This window comes from Lycium ferocissimum, unplaced genomic scaffold (genome assembly GCF_029784015.1).
Source record: "Lycium ferocissimum isolate CSIRO_LF1 unplaced genomic scaffold, AGI_CSIRO_Lferr_CH_V1 ctg3230, whole genome shotgun sequence".
NCBI classification, from domain to species: Eukaryota; Viridiplantae; Streptophyta; class Magnoliopsida; order Solanales; family Solanaceae; genus Lycium; species Lycium ferocissimum.
Genome location: NW_026725369.1, coordinates 226,937 through 247,443, shown reverse-complemented (window position 1 = coordinate 247,443; position 20,507 = coordinate 226,937). Strand labels below are relative to the sequence as shown.

General features: G+C 34.0%; 1 protein-coding gene and 1 long non-coding RNA gene across 2 annotated transcripts; both read left to right on the top strand.

The window, feature by feature from the left end:
* Positions 1-5,414: 5,414 nt before the first annotated feature.
* On the top strand, positions 5,415-6,134 carry LOC132044014 (uncharacterized). The gene is made up of 2 exons (XR_009411998.1): positions 5,415-5,510; positions 5,984-6,134. It is a non-coding gene; the product is annotated as an uncharacterized LOC132044014 (long non-coding RNA).
* Positions 6,135-9,461: 3,327 nt separating this feature from the next.
* LOC132044008 (uncharacterized) lies at positions 9,462-11,184 on the top strand. Its single transcript, XM_059434484.1, has one exon. The coding sequence runs from the start codon at positions 9,848-9,850 to the stop codon at positions 10,853-10,855; it is 1,008 nt and encodes a 335-aa protein (XP_059290467.1). The 5' UTR covers positions 9,462-9,847; the 3' UTR covers positions 10,856-11,184.
* Positions 11,185-20,507: the final 9,323 nt, after the last annotated feature.

Genomic DNA, 20,507 nt, shown 5'->3' with positions numbered 1-20,507 from the left:
TGTGCTGCTTTCATAAGACAAATCAGTTTAATTAAAGGAACGTTCGTAGACACAAAGTTTTATAATAAGGTGTTCTAAGCGTGTTAAATGGACTGACCCGAGCCAAGTATGAGATTCAACATGAATAAAATTATACTTGTTTTCTCAAAAATAAAATGATTTTTGGCGCCTTTACAAATAAAAATATACTATCCTTATACATAAAAGGAAATTATTTGTATCCGGATATTATAAATCCGAACATAAATGCCCTGTATATAAAGGGGATATTCAATTCTTTTCAAAATTAAATGATATGCAATAAGTGACAAATTTTATTAAATTTTGAAAAGTCATTTAATTGACCATTTTGCTCTATCCAAAGGGTAAGCTAAAATAAATTTCTGTTCCAAAGAATACCGAATGTTATTACAGCGAAATTGGTTATAGTCTTCCTTTAGAACCTTAGGTACGGAGTTCGAGTCTGGGTGCACCCGTTTGTTTAAAAAAAAAATTCCCACTTAGATGATCAAAATATCGGTTAAAAGCATTTTCGTTCCATAAAATGACGGATGCTATTGCAAAGACAATTGGTCAAGGTCCGCATTTAGAACCCTAATGTCACGGGTTCGAGTCCAGATGCGCGCATTTTGGCTAAAAATAATTTTTTTCATTTTTTCGTTCACTTAGATGATCTCCAAACTTACACAAATCCAGTACTAATGTACTTCTATCCTTTTGAACACAAATAATTACCACCAATAAATACATACCCTTCAAATAGATACTACATGAAAATAAAATGTAATTACGGAATGACAAAACATTACAATAAAAATAATACACATTTTATTATATTATGATGGCACGTTACACATTTGCTAATAATATCTCCTCTTCGAATCCCACTGGCAGTCCAAGCTTGAATGTTTCGACATCTACCAAACAATTCTCACTGGTAATGTCAAGTTCGTTAAAACCAAGTACAACTTTTATGTCCCGGTGCGACCAAAGGACCCTCTATTACTCCACCCTCGCATAGTCTGGTCTGCGCGCAACTTCCTAAAATTAGCCTCACCAAGCATGAATCTCATTGCAGAACGAAACGTTATCATATGACCTCTTCCTCCCGGCTCATGCCATATTCTGCGAAAATTTATTGGTGCATCCTCGGCCTTTTCCAGCCTTAACAAGGCAATACCATGAATATATATTGCCCCATTAACACCGGCTTCAGCAGCCTGTCTCAGGAGTGCTTCACCACTTTGGAGATCTATGTGGAAAAATCTATAAAATCCCAAACATAGCGTAGCCTCCGCAAAACCTCTTTGATGCAACCACTGTAAAAATTCAACAGCACGCATATCTTGAACTTGTGATAATTTGAAACGGAGATAATGCAACCTAGGCTCTTTTTGAAGATCGGAAATATCATCTCCCTGAAGGGCTTGCACCTGCAGTTAGGTTATTTTATACATTATAAAATTAATAGATGTAATATAAATGCATACTTTCGTATGTCAGACTTACACTAGAGAAATAGATGATACATCCCTTCTTGATTCACCTTCACCCACGGCCTTAAGAAGTATGATTTCTACAAGTTCCTCCGAAAGAGTTGAGAAATAATTTCTCTCCATGGTGTGGTGATTTATGTTGAATTTTTTCCTATGCAACAAATAGTGTGTTTGCTTTATTTTACAGGGAAAATCGGAAAGCTGAATTAGTTGTGTATTTAATGCTCATACATTGAAGGGTCACCTCGTTTTAGCCATTTAAATTAAAGTTCACACTAGTGGATGATTACACACTAGCCATTTAATGCTACACACTAATTCAGTGTGAAATCATATATTATTTCTTAACATAACACAATAATTATTTAAGCCTTAGGAGATTTTTTAACGAACATTAACATTGGATGTGATAAAAACCAAAGACAAATCATGAAAAATATTGAATATCATGAATTAATTCCAATTTGATTATGAGAATGCAACAAATCAATATTTGGCGTTGAATTTCTTATTAAATTTTGAAAAGTCATTTATTTAATCATTTTGCTCTATTCAGAGGACAACATAAAAGGATTTTTGTTCTAAAGAATACCGAATGCTATTGCAGTGAAATTGGTTAGAGTCTTCGTTTAGAACCTTAGGTACCGATTTTGAGTCTGGGTGCGCGCGTTTGTTTAAAAATCTTTTTTATTTTCCCACTTAGATGATCAAAATATCGGTTAAAAATATTTCCGTTCCATGAAATGTCGAATGCTATTGCAGCACAATTGGTCAAGGTTCACGTTTAGAACCCTTAGGTCCCGAGTTCGAGTCCAGCTACGCGCATTTAGGATGAAAACATTTTTTTGATTTTGTCTTTCACTTAGATGATCGCCAAACTTAAATAAACTGAGTATGAAATTAATTTAAATCTTTTGAACACCAAAACTCACCTAGTTTTGCTATTTGATTGAGAAAACACTCAGACTTAGAACGAAATGCTACATTAGATTTAAACTTGCTAACTGTTACTCAATTCTATTTTATACTTAACTAATTGACGCAATTCATGTTAAAATCACTATTTTCGTTTAAATTGATTGAATTAAATCTAAACGTACTAATTGCTGCTCAATTCTATCCAATTAATTAGCTAAATTGAGACAATTCAATGTCTAATTTAAAGTCAACCACAGTGTGGACAACTTATATATGTAACGTTGCATTTGGATTTGAGGATTTAGCTTTGAATATAGTTAGTGAGAAGCTAAGTTCGATTTTTGCTAGTTTGTGACTGTCTGAACAGATCAGTCTAATCGACGATGAATGTCGAATTACTTAGCAATTATTCAAGTTATACTTATCGTAGAATATATTTATTATTAATTTGTTATATTTTATTATTAATTATGCTTTGAAAATCTAAATTTAAATAGTAGTTTTTCTTGTCAAAATTGATGGGTTATGTAATAACTTGACACGTCTATTGAGAAGCCCAAAAATAGAATACAAAAGAAGTGATAACTATTAAATGTAATCACAAATACTTTACTTTATATTTATAACATTATTTAAAAGTGGTATCAAAACTTATTTTATGTCAAACTTAGCTCTGATACCACTTTTATTCTCATTTTACTTGCGTATTTTAGCAAATTAAAAAGTTTTATTGTTTCCCTCTAATATAAAAACGACATATAAGGTTTAAGTTGTCATAGTCAACATCGTACTACGCGCTATTTACTTTTACTCTCTGCATTGTTGTAACAACTATACAATTTCATGAAAGTAGAAAGGCTTTAACAGATGCCACCATCATCAAGTTGCAAGCTATACAATTTTATGGAAATAGAAATTCACATATGTCATCATCATCTCAACTCACTGCTTATATCTAACTATCCGCTGCTTTAATTTCTTATTACTTTCTTGCCCATACCAGAAAGAAGCTACAGCTATCTTGATGTAAGGACATTATCTTTGAGTAACCAAGTCAACCACAAAATTTACTGCTAAATGGAAGATATTTCCTTTTCAAGGGTAAAAACTTACAAAATTCTAAACCTATTTGGGGGTAGCAACAACTGCTACCGAGCACTATATACAGCTGAATACTGTGATGAACCGCCGCTTGAGGCGAGTGCAATACTTTATAAAACTTTTGAAGAAGCTAGGGATGCAGCATCGAAGTTGCTCACGATTAAACGTAGATATGGAGATGGTATAGCTACGCTAATTGGGTATGCTTATAAACCCAATAGTAAAAAAGAAGTCTACCTCTTTATCGAACCACTATACCAGTTAAAAGATGGGAATGATTGTCTGTGCAAAGTAGAGGAAGGAGAATCTCGTACTTGTACCGATTACAAGTGGAAAATGGCGGAAAGGGAACTAGGGGACAAAAAAATTATTGGGCTCTCAGATAAATATAGAAGAACTTTTCAGTAAGTCTAACAAAAATTTAATATTCTCTTAAATATTAAAGTGAAATTTTTTTATGATATCATTTTGTAAATTGTTCAAAGGTATACTCCTGGCACTAAAGGTCATCCATGATTTGAACCTCGATTATCCTTATCTAAACACCAATGTTTTATTGGGTGCGGATGGTAAAATCAGACTCTACACAATTGGGCAGTCTATACGAGGTATATAAATTAATTTGATCAATTTTCAATTACTCAATAATATCTTCCTAACTGTTTTACTAAAATTTTGTAGAAATGGATATGATATCTAGGCATGCCGAATTCCTTAAATTTAGCTTCTTGATTCGAGAGTTTGTTGGAAATGCAACGTCATGCCATGTCCTAGAAATTTACCTAGCAATGATACGAAATTGGAAGTCACAGGGGAGGATACCGGGGATGCCAGACGAGAGGCCAAAAGTGTAACTTTTCTTTTATGGGATTCGGCTCCTCTCATAAGGTTTATTTATATAATAAAAGTTTATTTAGAAGACATGTCTTGCATTCTGGAAATTCATTAGGCTCTAACGTTGAGTGACCTTAGCTTTTTCCGTATGAAATTACTTTTGGAAGTGAGTAGCATCATTTTGGGTACTTTTCTAGTTAGAAATAGTCATCGTGCAGCGTGTTTTCAATAAGAATATAGATGAGATAATAATCAAATTAATCATAATTTTTTTAATAAGAATATATGTGAATTAGGTTATCATAGTTTTCTTATGATTAAGGCACCTAGTTATTAAAAAAATTGAATTATCTAAAATTGGTTAAAAAAAATTGAATTATCTAAAACTGGAATGAATTCAAATAAATGGGAAGAGAGAGAATTTTTTTTAATGTACTTATGGACAAGTTATTAATTATATAACCATGGTTAGGCTTTTTTTTAGTCAACTAAATCTTAGCCATTAATTTTAACTTATGCCATGTGTTTTTAATCCAAGCTAGAATTTGAAGAAAATGGAGAGAAGAAAAATGGAGGTTGTTCTTACCTCTTTTATGAAGTACTTATATATGCTGCTGGGGACTTCATTTTGGGTCTCCTTTAAATAGAAGCTAAACTTGAGAGTACAATCACTTTTTCTGTTTAATTTTTTATATGTAGTGCTTTCGTGGATTGGCTCTATATGGCTCCCATTTTCTGGAGCAATCATGTGAAGCAACTTTTTGTGGAAAACCTACATCTGATTGTGAGAAAGAGATCAGACCTTGCTGAAAAAGTCTTCAATCTGACCGCATTTGGTCCTAATTGGAAGATGAGTGCTCAGGTTTCTTATAACAAAGTGATTTCACAATGTCTTTAATGCCAAATCGAGAACAAAGAATACGCTTTTCCTTATGGAACCATGGTGTTTGCCAGAAACTTTATCCAACACATGACTGATCAGGGCAAGCTCGGTGAAGAGGCTTTCGATTATTTTGAGCCTTCTTTTCCAGAATTTTTTGGCGACGTTTATCAGGAATTGGTTTCCGGCGTTTGCCATGAATTCATACTTCCAAAAAGGGGGCCGCAACAACTTCAACTGTGACTTTGCTGGTACTGGTTTGGCTGCCTCCGCTGATCCAAGTAAGCCATACAAATATATTCCGAGTTGAAAATGTGAAAGTCTTTTACAATTATATATTCGATAAATTTCATCAAAAGTCGCATAATTTTTTTTCGTAACATTAAGTTACTACTATCAGAATTTCAGCATAGTAACAAAAAGGTCGTGATTGCCGGAAATTTAACCCTTTCGTTGAACTGAAATATTTTTTTAGTGATTTAAAATATTGAATGTGTTGGTGTTTAAACCAGTAAAAATTATTTATGTTCATCGGAACGGTCGGGCTTTCAGCCACTATGACTTTTTTATTGTTATGGTAAAAAAATTGTAATTTTCATGTTACGTAACAAAATTTGCCGACTTTAGTGGGAGAAAAACATAATTTTGTGATCATTTATGAAATTTTCCACAATATATACGATAGTGTACGAGAAAAATGGGTTTATTGTAGTAACATTCTAACGAACGTTATGTGTTCTTTTAATATTTCTAGGTTATGGCACATGCAAATACGAATCTTGAATGTACGTGCAGCTGAGGAAGACTTTCAACTACTCCTACATTTGAAGGATTAGCATTGACATATAATCTTTATTATTGTGTACTTTGGTTTGGTAAATTAATCTAATTGAATTGGTATGTAACTTCTTTTATATGGCTATTGTAATGCAAGGTGTCTACTTAATTTTCCCCATTTAATTTCCCTTCTCCAATTCTTTTCAATTTATCACGTTATTCCCAATATACTTCCTCCGACTCTTGGATCCGAATATTGAAGTAAGATGGAGTTAGATTGTGCCGGACTTCACATCATTACATCTCTATCACTTTTAATATGAGTGGGTGTCGGATTTTGTATTGGATTTTGAGGGGAAAATTTAGAGGGACATACCAATTTACAGAGTCATTTTTCATTAATGGTAAAGTGGACACGTGTTGTGCCACTTAGAAAGTCGGGTAAAAGAAAAGGAACATCGCTTGGATCCAAATACTAGTTATCTTAGGGAGTCGGATTGTGCCAAACTTGACATTATCATATCTCTATCACCTTTTATATGAGTGGGTGTCAGATTTTGTATTGGATTTTGAGAGGAAAATTTAGAGGGACATACCAATTTAGCTATTTGTATTTGTATTCTACTCTCTTCGAATAAAAAAAAGTGTCTACTTAGTTATTTGTATTTGTATTCTATTCACTTAGCTATTTGTATTTGTATTCTATTCTCTCTGAATCAAAAAGAATGTCCACTTAGCTATTTGCACACCCCTTAAAAAAATAATACTCCCTCCGTCCATAATAAGTGTCACCTTAACCAAAAACACGCATATTAAGAAACCAATAATGCAATGTGAAGTTTATCAAATTACCCTTATATAATAAAAATAAATTACTTTTACATTTTGATTAGAGCATACACAAAAAGTAAACCTTTTGACATTGGGAATCCAACAATAATAAGTTACTATGTGGCTTTTCCAATCATTATTTTGATGTTACTTAGATAGAATTGGGAAAAAAAACTAGTCAATTTATGTCTTGATTTCCTAAGGTGACACTTATTATGGGATAAGAAAATTTGGCTAAGGTGACACTTATTATAAGACGGAGAGAGTACTAACTAGATAAAAATGAATAATTTGATTAAACTGTTCCTAATTAAATAGGTATTTGAATTTGACCACATAACACTTACTAGAAATAAATTTAAAAAAATAAGATTAATTTTTTTTTTAATTTAACAAGTAGACACTTTTTTCTTAAAAAAAGACTGAAGTGAATACTTTTGATCCGGGAGTACCTGAAAAATTACCATTTACCTCAAAAGAATCAACAAGAATATTAATGGGGTACACGCTCCCATGTCACACACGCTATTCACTGTTTGTGAGTCTTCAGACAATTACTACTTGAAATTTGATCCAAACACACACACACACACACACACAAAACTAAGAACTTTTTTTTCTCAAAAATTGCCACGTAGCCCGTCTAGACTCTTCCATGCAACAGTGCTGGTGCATATATACCAAGAATAAATCTAAAGTGGAATAGAGGAAAAACATTTACCGAGCATAGTAAGGTTAGTCCAGAAAACAATTGAGGCAAAACAGAGAGTTATGGGATTTTCTTTACAAGGGTGGTTGCTCCTCTCTGTTTACCCTATGATTTTTCCCAAAAAAAAAAAAAAAAAAAAAAAAATCATAAATCAACAACCCTTGGATTCATGTTAGTTCTCTTGGAAATTAATGAATCATGTTGATCATGGAATACGTACTACTATAGTCTTCAACTTTCCACATGCACAACTAGTACATCCATCTTCTGTTTTTTCTGTTACTCTCTTTGTTGGTTGTTTTTCTCCTTCTTGATTCATGATAATAATAGAGGCAGTGATGATAATGATGTTTTATTCTGGGCTAACCGGGTCGGGCATGGAGACTATCCGACCCGTATCTTGGCTTGGCAGGTGATTTTGCAGCCATGGCGTGGTCGCCTCTCCTTCGTCCGATCACTTTGCACATCTGAGCCTCTATTTACTAACAAACTTCTTGTTTTTTGAATTTAACGGCTACTTTTTGCTCAAAAGTTTGCTTTCTTTCACTATGAGTGTGGCCGAACTGATATGTTTGCTACTGTGAAAGTTACTTTTATTGACAAAAGTTTTCATGATGGAAAAAAAAAAAGTTTTTCATGGAAAATATTTTCTTATATTGTTTTTAATATTTGATGCGGGTGAAAAATATATTTTGTAAAATATTTATAGTATTAGATTAATAATAATATTACTTCCTCCGTCACAATTTATACGAAGGTTAGTTTAGGGAGTTAAATAATTTTTTCTGACTCAATTTTATAGATTTTTTGAGTATTTTATATTAATAAATTTTACATATTTGGAAATTACATATAAAGTAGTATAAGTCTATATAATTCACAATATGTGAAAGAAGTTGAAAAAAATTATAGTCAAAGAAAGGACTCTTTAACTATTCAAATTGGTCAATCTTGTATAAATTGAGACGGAGAGAGTAACAAATTAGATATTATCTTAATGAAACTCTTGAATATTGATATTACATAATAATGTTGAAGCAAATTATATGAAACTAAACGCTAAAGATAATTTCTTTAAAAATGACTTGCTTAAAGAAAATCATCCTTTGTGCGGCGTCTATTTTCTGGATTTACCAATCTTGATTAGTGACAGAAAATTTCTGACTCAAATTTTAGGGTAAAGTTGAAGATTTTTGAGTAAGGATGAAGAGCTATTTATTAATAGGGGTATTAAATAGATGAGTTAGATTGAATTTGGGCAGATTTAAATAGGCTAAATTAATAAACCCTTCAAAAGATGCTTGAACTGAAGTGAATTTTGATCATGTCAAACGCACTCATATGCATTGGTAAGTGCATGCAAGCCCAGAATAATATTGGCACAAATAGATAAGAGTAATATTGAAATTCTTGAAATTCTTGTTAGAAGATAGAAACGGAACCGTGAATCTAACATTTTTTTAATTTTATTTGATAAATCGTGAATCTAACATGTCTTGAGGTTAAACTTTTTTGTTTTTCCCATAAAATATATTTTTTCCGGTTTAAAAAGAATATTCATTTAATATTAATTTTTTTAATTAAAAAAAAATATTTACTTATTAAATTAAGAAAGAATTAATCTTATTTTTTAAGATTTGCCTTTATTAAATGTTAGGTGATTAAATTTTAATATCAATTAAATTAGAAATAATTTAATCAGATTATTTATTTTTATCTTGAAGTTAGTATTTTATTGAAGTTAGTATTTTATTAAGGAGTTTGTAGTAGACACTCTTTTTGAACATAGGGAGTACCAAAAATTGTGTTGATGTCTTTGCTTATTACGTTTTGGTATGGAAATCAAAGAAAAAGAAACACATGAAACGACTAACGAGTTATTCTACTATTAAGGTTGGTTGTTTTATACGCTCACATGCGAGGGAAATTTACTTAAATCATTACAAATTTTTACAATAGTTCATTAGATACTCTTTGCAGTCAACGGCAGGGAAGTGAGTTTAATTTAACTTTTACATTTATATATAATAGATATTTGACAAGGCGATCTGTCCGGATGACATATTCGACAACCAAACAGCAACCTAATTGTAATAAACAAATAAGGGAATCCACGTACCCTAACATGATTAAGAGCTGACTTAATTTTGAACAGCTGTAGCCTTAATTAGTCCTTCCCCACTTAATTCTTTCTCCATTTCTGCATACCTAAATGTATTCCATCTTCCAAAAATCCTAACTTTCCATCTCTTTAGTCTCTGTTTTCTAGTTTCAATAACTCAACCAAATAATTCTCCCAATATGATGCATTCAGTTGGTTATATTTACACGATTTTCTGGTTTCTTATTTTTGTTGCAACTGGATCTGCATCAATTAATTCACAATACACAGCAAAAAGCTCTCTTGATTCCTTACTTCAAGAATATGCTTTCAAGGCATTGGCATGGCCAAGAACAAAAAGTGGTACTGCATATGAAGGATCTGTTCCTTTCAATTTGACTGGGATTAGAATTTCAGCCTTGATGCTTAGAAGAGATAGCTTAAAATGGAGAGGCTATGGCTACTATCATGAATTTCTTATCCCAACTGGGATCACTGAGGAGCCTTATGTAACAAGAATTGTTCTTGTCTACCAAAATCTTGGTAATTGGTCCTCACTTTATTATCCTTTGCCTGGTTACATTTATCAAACACCAGTTTTGGGTATTTTTGCTTATGATGCAATGGATATGTGTGCCAAAAATAAACCAGAATTGCAAATCCATGCATTGGAAAATCCTATAGATATCAGGTTCAGTAATGTGCAGCCTGCACCAGAGGGATCTTTGCTCAAGTGTGTTTATTTCAACTCGGATAATTCGATCGAATTTGGCAATGTGACAAATGGAAATATATGTTCAACTAGAAAACAAGGCCATTTTGCAATAGTTGCTGAGGTGAAAGTTGCTCCTAGTCCTGCTCCTTCTGCTGATGGAAATAATAATAATCAACTCAGCACTGAAGTGTGGACTATTTCATTGGGATTTCTAGGTTTTGCGTTTTTGGGAGTATTATTTGTTGTTGCACAGAAGTATATATTAGTGGAAAGAAGACCGATTTTGGAAGATTCAGCAACAATAATTGTGCCATTACTGGGGCAGCTAGTGAGGTGCCAATGTCAGAGGAAACTCTTACCACATCTTTGCCGGAGAATGATTATGCGATTAGACCGTTACCGGAGAACGACTATGTGCCTCAGATTGATCAGCATCTTTAGTCAACAATGTGCTTATAGAGGTGCAATTTATTTATCATCTTGTATCATATAATTTTATTAAAGGAGCAAATTGAGGTGTGTAGTGTAACATATATTGTTTCTGAGATTACCTTCATTATGTGTATGATATTAGTTATGGCCTTGTATGCATTCTTCTCAGTGTAACATGAAGGTATACTCCCGGGAGGCATTGGCGTAGTAAAAGTTTTTGCTAAGGGTGTTCAGATTTTGAAGAAGTATATAATCTTTTCCTATTAATGGGTGCATATAATAATTTTGATCAAACTATGTATTACTTATATCATAAGGCTTTGATGGTGTTTTTTAATTGGTCAGCATTTCTATTGTTAGGTTATGAGATGCCAAACTTATTTTTGGTACTTTAAGAAAAAGGGATAATAAATGATTTAGCTTCTTGTTGTACACAATTTCCATTTTAGCAGTCCTAGCTTTTTCGTAGATGATTCTAGGCAAGACAAGACCAGGGTCCGTATTGACGAGAATCTAGGAATAAATGGGGATTCCTTTCAATATAAAAAGAATATCTAATAAGAGTTTTTTCCCTTTCTCTCACTCAATAGATCTATCTGGCCTGATACAACACACTATAATACGAGACTATGGAATGCAATGGGTAGATGGTGAAGGGCTGCCTACGATCAAAAGCGATGATTCACTTTTCCCCTTGTCCGTAGAAATCTCGTGGCATACAACTGAAACGACTCCCGCTAGATAGGCGCTCCTTTCTCTCTTTTTATAGCGTCGTGAACGATCGAAAGAAGAGAAGTTTCAGAACGGGGCAGTGAAGGCTCGCGTGGTAGACAGCAAGCAACAAGCAAGAGCTTTTTAGCCCCCCTAACCTTTCGATTTTGGAATAATCTTAAATTATTACTTAATTCTATTTTTAGTCCTTGTGTTATTCTGTTGAGCATATATGATTTCAGGTAAAAAAAAAAAAAATTATGCAAGTTTGGTGCCTAAGCTAACGACAGCTAATAGAACTTAAAAAATTTAACAAAATTTATCAGAATCTCTTTAGAACAAATTTGAAAAGAATAGCATGAGATGGAAAGAAAAAAGAAAAAAAAAAATAAGCACAAAAAGTTAGGAGGTGTTATAAAATATAGGCAAAAGTCATAGACAGCCCCTCAAACTTTGTCACATTTTTCTCTGGGGTATCTAAACCGAGAGTTGTACCTATTGGGTACCTAAACCCCTCTGAATTTGTACCACATAAATGCTTTTGGCTGATGTGGCAAAAAAAGTGAACCACACTTTTCTTGGGCGCGTGACCCACTCTTAAATGTTAATTTTCTTTTTCTTTTTTTGATTAAAAATTCACCTCTTTGATAGAAAATTTTCTTCTTCATTATAACACTTCATTTCTTTTAATTATTTATAGAAAATTAATTTGTGAATTGGATGTTATTTCTTTCCACCATTTTTTTTGTCCTTTTTAGATCTGAAAAGTAGCATTACCATCTTGTTCACCGAAAAAAATGGGGATTCACCATTACTATAACTCTTTTTTTTTTTTATCTCACCTTTCATTAAAGGTTGGTGGGTCTTGTAAAGACATTGATAGATCTAAATAAGAGAAGAAAAGGGGAATAAATTATTGGTGGGTTGGGGAGACGGCGGTTGGGGGTGGTGGTGCGGCGGCGAGTGGTGGGGGCGGCGGGCGGGTTCTTTGTAGTTTGGTGGGGGGGGGGGGGGGGGGCGAAGGAGATGAAAATTTTGGGGTGTGTATAATTTATTTTTTAATTATTATGATGGAGCCCACCGACACGTGTCACGTTTTCATTTGACAAAGTTACCACGTCATAGAGAGTGTAATACACTCTCTTAATTTTGCTGATTATTGTGAAAAAGGTACCCAATGGGATCGAATTTGGACTGGTTTAGGTACCCAATAGGTACAACCCTCGGTTTAGGTACCCTAGAGAAAAATGTGGCAAAGTTTAGGAGGCTATCTATGACTTTTGCCTAAAATATATTAATGTGGATGTCCATGTAGTTCTCTCCAACACTCTTCACCATTATGTCTCACCTCCTCTTGCACAAGTAACTCCTATTACTTCATTATCACTACTCCCACACTTTATTTCCATAACCCCCAAATGTTATTACCCATGTTTATGACACATCCTTTGGTGTTCTCAATGTATTCCTATAAACAGTAGGATTGAATGTAATGGTTAGACACTTGAAACACATTTGGATGAAGAAAGCTTTCCTCTCTTGTATCTCTATTTCTATTGTTTTCATTCTTTAATATTGTTACTCTTTTAAGTTGATTTTACAATACGTTATCAGCACGAATGCTAGTCTTTGCGCATCAAGAACCGATGGTAGGCTGCTGACACATAAAATATGTGGCGTAAGTTAAATTTCAATTCCTTCTGTCCACAAGGTATGTTTGATATTTTTTTTTTTTTTTTGGGTAATGACAAGGTATCATTAAATACTACTTGTTTGCACAGAATTTTGTTGTTCTGCAACTATCGCCCTAGCTATTATGCAGATCTAGAAGTGCTTACCATCCTAAACTTCTAACATGGTTTGTCTGTTACTTGTATAAATATTACAAGTGATCTTTCTTTTAGCAAGTACAGCACTTCATATGACTTTTTATATGCAAACAGAAAATCTAATTTTAAAAGTAGTTAGGCTAGTTTCAATTTGATGCAAATCTTTTGCGACGTACTCTTTGCCTGTTTCTAGTAAATCTTTCAGTTGATATGAGGCATGTGATTAGCTTAAAGCATTTCTGCATATACAGCCATGGTAATGTTATAATTTCTAGTCCAAAGCGATGAACGTATTCTAATATTCTTTAGATCAATTAATTCGTTAAATCGGAAGTCAATCTACTAAAGGTTATTGACTCTTTCTATGCCTTTATGAACACCATAAGTAGTAAGTATTATAACTATGATTTCTTTTATTTCTAATTCTAATGTTCACGATGGTTTTTTTTTTTTTTTTTTTTTTTTGAATTAAAGTATTATATATGCTAAATGATTAAGTCAAGCTCGTGACAAATGATTAATTTCCACTCGATTTGACCATACATGTATGGCTAAATGTTCTTAATAATTTAACTGACATTATAGTTTCACCCAATTAACATTGCATGTTTTTGTTGTCTTAGGAACGAGAGTTGGTCACAAAAGAGCTTGCAGTTTGCAACCATGTAATATAGGCCTAAGCAGGTCATAAGAGTATTTCAGTTCACTTTGGCCTTTTATGCCATTGATTTTGGGTAAGACGGTGGATTCAAGCCCCATCGCACCAAGAGGATAAGATATCGGGATAGAGTTCCGGTTGGGTTGAAGTCCCAACGAATTATTGTTATAGCCGTATTTCGTGCGTTCGGATATTGCGAAGTTAAGGACAAGACTATGTTACGAATAATTTTAATGTATGAGTTGTTAGGAATATTATTTATGAACATTGGTAGTATGGAAATATTGAGAAAGGCTAAGGGTAAAAAGGGAAATTTGCAAAGTGGCATCATGGGAATAATGTGGAAGGCTAGGGGCAAAACGGTAAATTCACACAAGGTTCATGAAAGTTCCAAAGAGGGGCCATATTGGCCATGTGACAAAAAAAATAATAAGAAGAAAAAGAAAGGAATTAGTCATCTTGGGAAATTTGAAGAAAATTCTAAAAGATAAAAAGGAAAAGAAAAAGAAAAAGAAAAGAAATCTCTAGAAAAAAATATATAGAGGAGAGGGCATGTGCCCCTCACATGCTTGTAGAAACTCTATATATATAAAGGAGGGGTCATCATTTTAATTCAAGAGTGGAGAGAAAAGAAAGAAAGAAAGAAAGAAAAAAAAAAAAAAAAAAAAGGGGAGGTTCGGCCATGGCTAAGGAAAAATTGGCCATGGAGAATTGATTGAGAAAAATTATCTCCTACTAGTTTTCCTATCAAATGGAAGGTCCTCTACAACATGGTGTGCTTGTTGGAGCAATTCAATCCTTAGTTTGTGCAATATATGCCCCTAGCCGAATAAAAAGTTAGGTAGAAAAAGGTATGTGTTTAATCCTCTCTTCATATGTTTTGGATAGTTGTGTATGTTGTGGTGTGTGGGAATGAATGGAATTCATGGAAATATGAAAGTTATGAATGTGGTCGAATGTGCATAGTGTTGGCCGTGTGTGTGATGTGTGATATAGAAAGAATGAATTAATTTTATGTAGTGTGTTGGTTATTGTTGTAATGTATAGGAAAAGATGGAAAATTTATAAAATATGTTGTTGTAGTATTGTGGCCGAGAATGAGTTAATTTGATATAGCATGTTGTGTTGTTGTTGTAATGTGTAAAGATGGATGAAAATGCATGAAAATATGTAAGAAGCGGTTGTGGCCGAATAGTAGGTGTTTTGGTAAGTTATGGTAAATTGATGTTATTTGACATTTTAGTTGTTGTCATTATGGATTATGTGATGAAGAGTGAAGGGTGTTGTTGAAGTTAACGTGTATGAATGATAATGAAATGTATGGTTGGTGTTGAATTTGAAGGTTTCGGGTAAGGTAGTGTGTCGATTGAGTTGTTGGAATATTATGTGCATTGAATTGAATTGAATTGAATTGAATTGAAATGAATTGAAATGAATTGAGTTGAATATTGAGGTGTTGCTAGAATAATCGTTGGTATTGATGATATTGTTGGCCGAGTTGGATTCTCGGATTGTTGTTAATGGATGAAATGGGCCGAGCCATATTCTCGGGACGGTGTATTTACAGGGGAAGTGCTGCCGAAATTTCGGTAGCCAAGTGTCATTTTAAGAATCCAATTCTAAATGCACTAATAAATGTTTGGTAAATGTGACCAAATGTAGATTTTGGAGAAGTTGGAACTTGAATTTGGAGGAGCGTAAGAAGCGGAAAAAGGTATGTAAGGCGACCTCTTCTTTCTTTGGCATGTCTTAGATGTAATAGGCGTGAATACGTGTCTCGGGACCACTCTAATTCTAGAAATCCGAGCTTGAATTTGACTACTATTCATTCGAGTAGAATTGAATTAAATGCTTATGAATAGTTGAAAGAATTGTCTAAACACCTAGAACTTGCATGAATAGGATCCGTTTACCCTAAAACTCTCATAAGTCATGTCATGAAACGTATTATACGTAAATTGTGCACGCGCCTCATTTGACTCGTGTGGGTCCACTATTCCCTAATTTCCTCCTATGGCTCCATTTGGCTTATTTCCGTATTACAGTTAAAGGAAATTTTTGGACATCATTCCGACTACTAAATAATAGTTGTTTTAATTAATCCCTCGATTCCAAGGCATGATTTTCTTCATAAAAGTTCCTAAATGTTTTCCAAAGTATTTATTCTTCTCCAAATCCAAGTTTTACAATTCTTTTTGAAAGTTTCTATATCTAGAACGACGACTACGATTTTACAATGACAAGAATGATGCTAAATATGAGAAAATGTCTATGACACGGTATGACATGACATGATATGATATGACATGACATGATATGAAATGACATGACATAATATGATATGACATGACACGATATGACATGATATGATATGATATGAAATGATATGACATGATATGATATGATACGAAATGACATGTTCTACGTTCTCTTAATGTTATTCTCCGTTGATAGTCTCGCCTTATAATTATCGTTCCTTCAAGGTGAGACAAAGCGACCATGATTACTCCATAATGCGATCGGAGGTTTCCGACCTTACGTCACTCCGACGAATACATGACTTTCTTTGGGCTCTCATGCCATACCACATTTATATGTACATGGGTTGGGGGATGGGATACATGTATATGTGGGGAATGGGAAGGGATACATGTTTCATTGCCACCTGTCGGTGGCTTATCATCCCGGACGCGGGATGCCGGACGCGGGATTTATGGGCGAGCCGACGTATTTCGGCCGCTATGTGGGCGAGCCGACTTGTTCGGCGCTATGATACCATATGACCGGACAAGCATGCATGGCATCCGCCCCCGGGGCACTCATATGTACGAGTTACGACTTTACATTATATGATTCCTATGTCCTACATTACGACTTTACATGATATGTTCCATATGTACGATTCTGACTTTACACATGACATGTTCCATATGCACGCGACTTACTCCCTTATACGTGATATGTCTCATACGTACGGATACTTCTCTCACATGATATACTCTACATCTCCATCTTGTTGTTGCACATGATTACGTCTCTTTCTATGTTACCATCCACGCTTGCATACTCGGTACATTGCTATCGACCCCTCTTCTTTGGGGGGGGGGCGCGTTTCATGCGCGTAGGTGAACCCGGATGAGTTGAAGCTAGCATAAGAAGATGTCCGGCGGGTTGGTAGGCTCCACTTGTCCCGGGAGTCTTCTTGGGAGTCGAGCATATGTGCCATGATGTTTTGTTCGGAGTTAGAGACTTTGTAGACAGAGTCGTGGGTATTGGGTTGTCATGTGTAAGCGGCTCCAGTAGCCGATATGTTATTATGTTTCGTGTCACGAGCCTTATATGATGTCAGATTCTATTTATGGAACAAAGAAATTTTCTATGTATTCATTTCTTACTAATTCATAAGTTCATATGTGTAACAAGAGTTAGCGGGTTCGCTCGGCTCCGAATATGGGGTCGGGTGCCCATCACACCCTAGTAAGACCGGGGTGTGACAATTATGATCTAACATGCCTTTTTAGGGATAGGACATTGGATTCAATTTCTAATGCCCTATAAAATATTTTTTTATAAAAAACGCGCCACTTATTAATTATTTTTTAATTTTGTGCCACGTCAGCTTGCAGGGGGAATTAAATTCACTTTTAAGATGTTAAGGTGTGTAATAGGTCGCTCGTATAGTTTAGGTGTGATATCGACATTTTGGGTATAATTTAGGGGTGTTTTGATGTATTTTGCCAAAAGAATTATATTTAAATAATAGGAGAGCGAGGTCAATTTTTTTACAAAAAAATTATTATAAAAAATAACTTTTAATAATAAAAAAATTAATTCCTCCACCACAACTGCGCCCCCCACCCACGCACCGCACCGCACCCCACCCCCTTCTCTTCCAGCTTCACGCCACCGCCACCCCACCCTCCCGTCTCCTCCACCTTCACGCCACCCTATCCTCCCGTCTCCTCCACCATCACGCCACCCTACCCCACCCCCAAACCCTTCTTCTTCATTTCACCACCACCACCCTCGCTCCCCCCACCTCCATTCTCCTCCGCCTTCACGGCTGGCGGAGCTCTTGGCAGTGACGGGGGAGGACGAGCAGTGGTTCCTCCTTGCCATTCTTTATTATTATTATTTTTTTTAGCATAGCTTTCCAGATCTGGGTTTGACGTCAAGCTCGAAAATTCCTTCAATGGTGGTAATGAATTCAATAACCAATTTTGCAGCTCAAAACTATGAAGCTCGTGATGAACAACACGAAGACAATAAACAGCGAATAATTAAAAGGAATTTCGAATTTTCTGATTGATTTTTCTTTTTAGAATTTGATTTTTCAGATCCGTTTGTTGTAAATATCATAGTCTACGATGGAAGAATCTCCAATGTCCCCGCCTATAGGAACACTCCTCACGCTTTATTTGCCATTGCCATAACTGAGGTTTCTTTCTTCTTTCTCTATTTAAGCTTACCTACATATGTATTTGCTACTGCTCACCTTCTAGTTCTTGATTCGAATAACAAGTTGCTTTTCAATTCATATAATTGGTGAAAGACAAATCATATACTCCAATCTGTTTGTGTTCCCATATTTGTAATACACAAACAATAACACACACAAGAAAACAACGAACAGTTAACTAGACTCCAAAACAATTTTCAATTTTGGATTTTCTGATTTTTGCAACTTTTTTTTTTTTTTTTTTTGGTAGAATCAAGATGAAGATTTGATAGAACAATTCTTCTACCGAGATTTGATCCAAAGAAAATAATAAAATTTATTTTATAGGTAGATTAGATGTAACTTTGGTGACGTGGCGCTGGTGTGGACTGACGTGGCGCTGATGTAGGGAGAGAGTGTGTACACTCTCCCCTAGTGCAACTGGTCATATTATATGAGGGAGTAAAAAATATCACTTTTTCATATATTAGGTGTGTAATGGGTCGCCAGGATAGTTTAAGTGTGAAAATGACTTTTGGGGTATAGTTTAACGATTAATTTATGTCTTTTGCCTAGTATAATCTTTAAAACTTCACAGATATGTATGGTAATTATATGTCTTATTGTACAATATAACACGGGCATATAATTATATGTGTGGTATAAGATACTCTTTCTATCTTTATTTTTACGCGAACTATCATAATTATGTATTTACTAATAAATTATATTGGCTATTTTGAATGGCTACTTATATTAGTTTATTTTCAGAATATTAAACATTGAAATAAGACCAAAGTAATTTATTTCGTAAACATATTTTATTAGTTTTATTACAGTATTACAGTTAGTCCTGTTACCTAATTATACTTATTTCTTCAGATATTATTCCTTATTCATCACAAGTTTTAACCAATTGTAACTTTTAAAAATTAAGTCTGTTAATAAAATATTTATTTCAAACCAAAACTAATTTTAAAAAATAATTCTTACGAGTGTTTCTCTACCTATTTGACATATTAACTATAGAATACCTAAAAGCTATGTAGGATATATACTTACTAAAAAAGCTATGGAGAAAGAAAGAACTAAAAGATGCAAATCCAGATTGTCACTTAAAAGTTTAAATGGGGCCCACCTTTGCAAAGGAGTCATTTAAGAAGTGTGCAAATGAAGCGCATGACTTAGAAATTCAAGGCGGACTCATACTTTCACTAAAGTCACCTAGGCACTCAATTGTCCAAGCGAGAAAAAGTACATGCATAAAACAATTGAGTACAATATCTCTAAAACACAAAAAATATGAAATATCAAAACTGCCCCTCCGTGCAAACAGGCATGTCGACGATCCTGATTCTTAAACCCATGCTTCTATAATCTCTGCACAGGCCCAAACACAGATGGAAATTAAGGTGGAAAAGTAATTTCATGATCTTTTCTAATAAAATCAAATGTTGATGTTTAAAAAATAAATAAATAAATATTGATGTTTAAAAAGTAAATTAAGTATGATTAAGAAGTTGCACTTTCTTGGAACTGAATTATTTCTAATTCTTGGAAATGTTACTCCTTTTCATTAGAGCTCTAGATAAAGAATTATTAGTTCTCTATTTTCATCATAAGTCAACCATTTTAAATAAATCCATATAAGATAATTTGACTAATTTGGGATAAAAGAGAACTGGACATGATGAAATGGTAAAAAAATTGTGGAGCCCACATGGTGATGATATCTGTTGCCAACAACGTGTGAAGTGAAAGCTTTCTCGTGAGAGCTAGCATACTATTCGGGGGTTCGGCCGAATTCAATAATTTTAGTGTAAAAATTTGTATTTATCTTGAAAAATTCATTAAATATGTATAAATTATTAATTTTAAATTCACTAACTTAAACGAATTAGAATCTTGAACCCACAAATTTGAATCCTGACTCTGCCTCTGCATAGTGGGGCTCACGTGTAAGAAAGTATAAACTATAGTAGTATCTTTTTATCCATAAGGGAAAAGGTACATGCTCTTTAACATTTAGTACAACACAAATTAAAGCATGAAAATTGCGTAATACCAAAAATGCCCC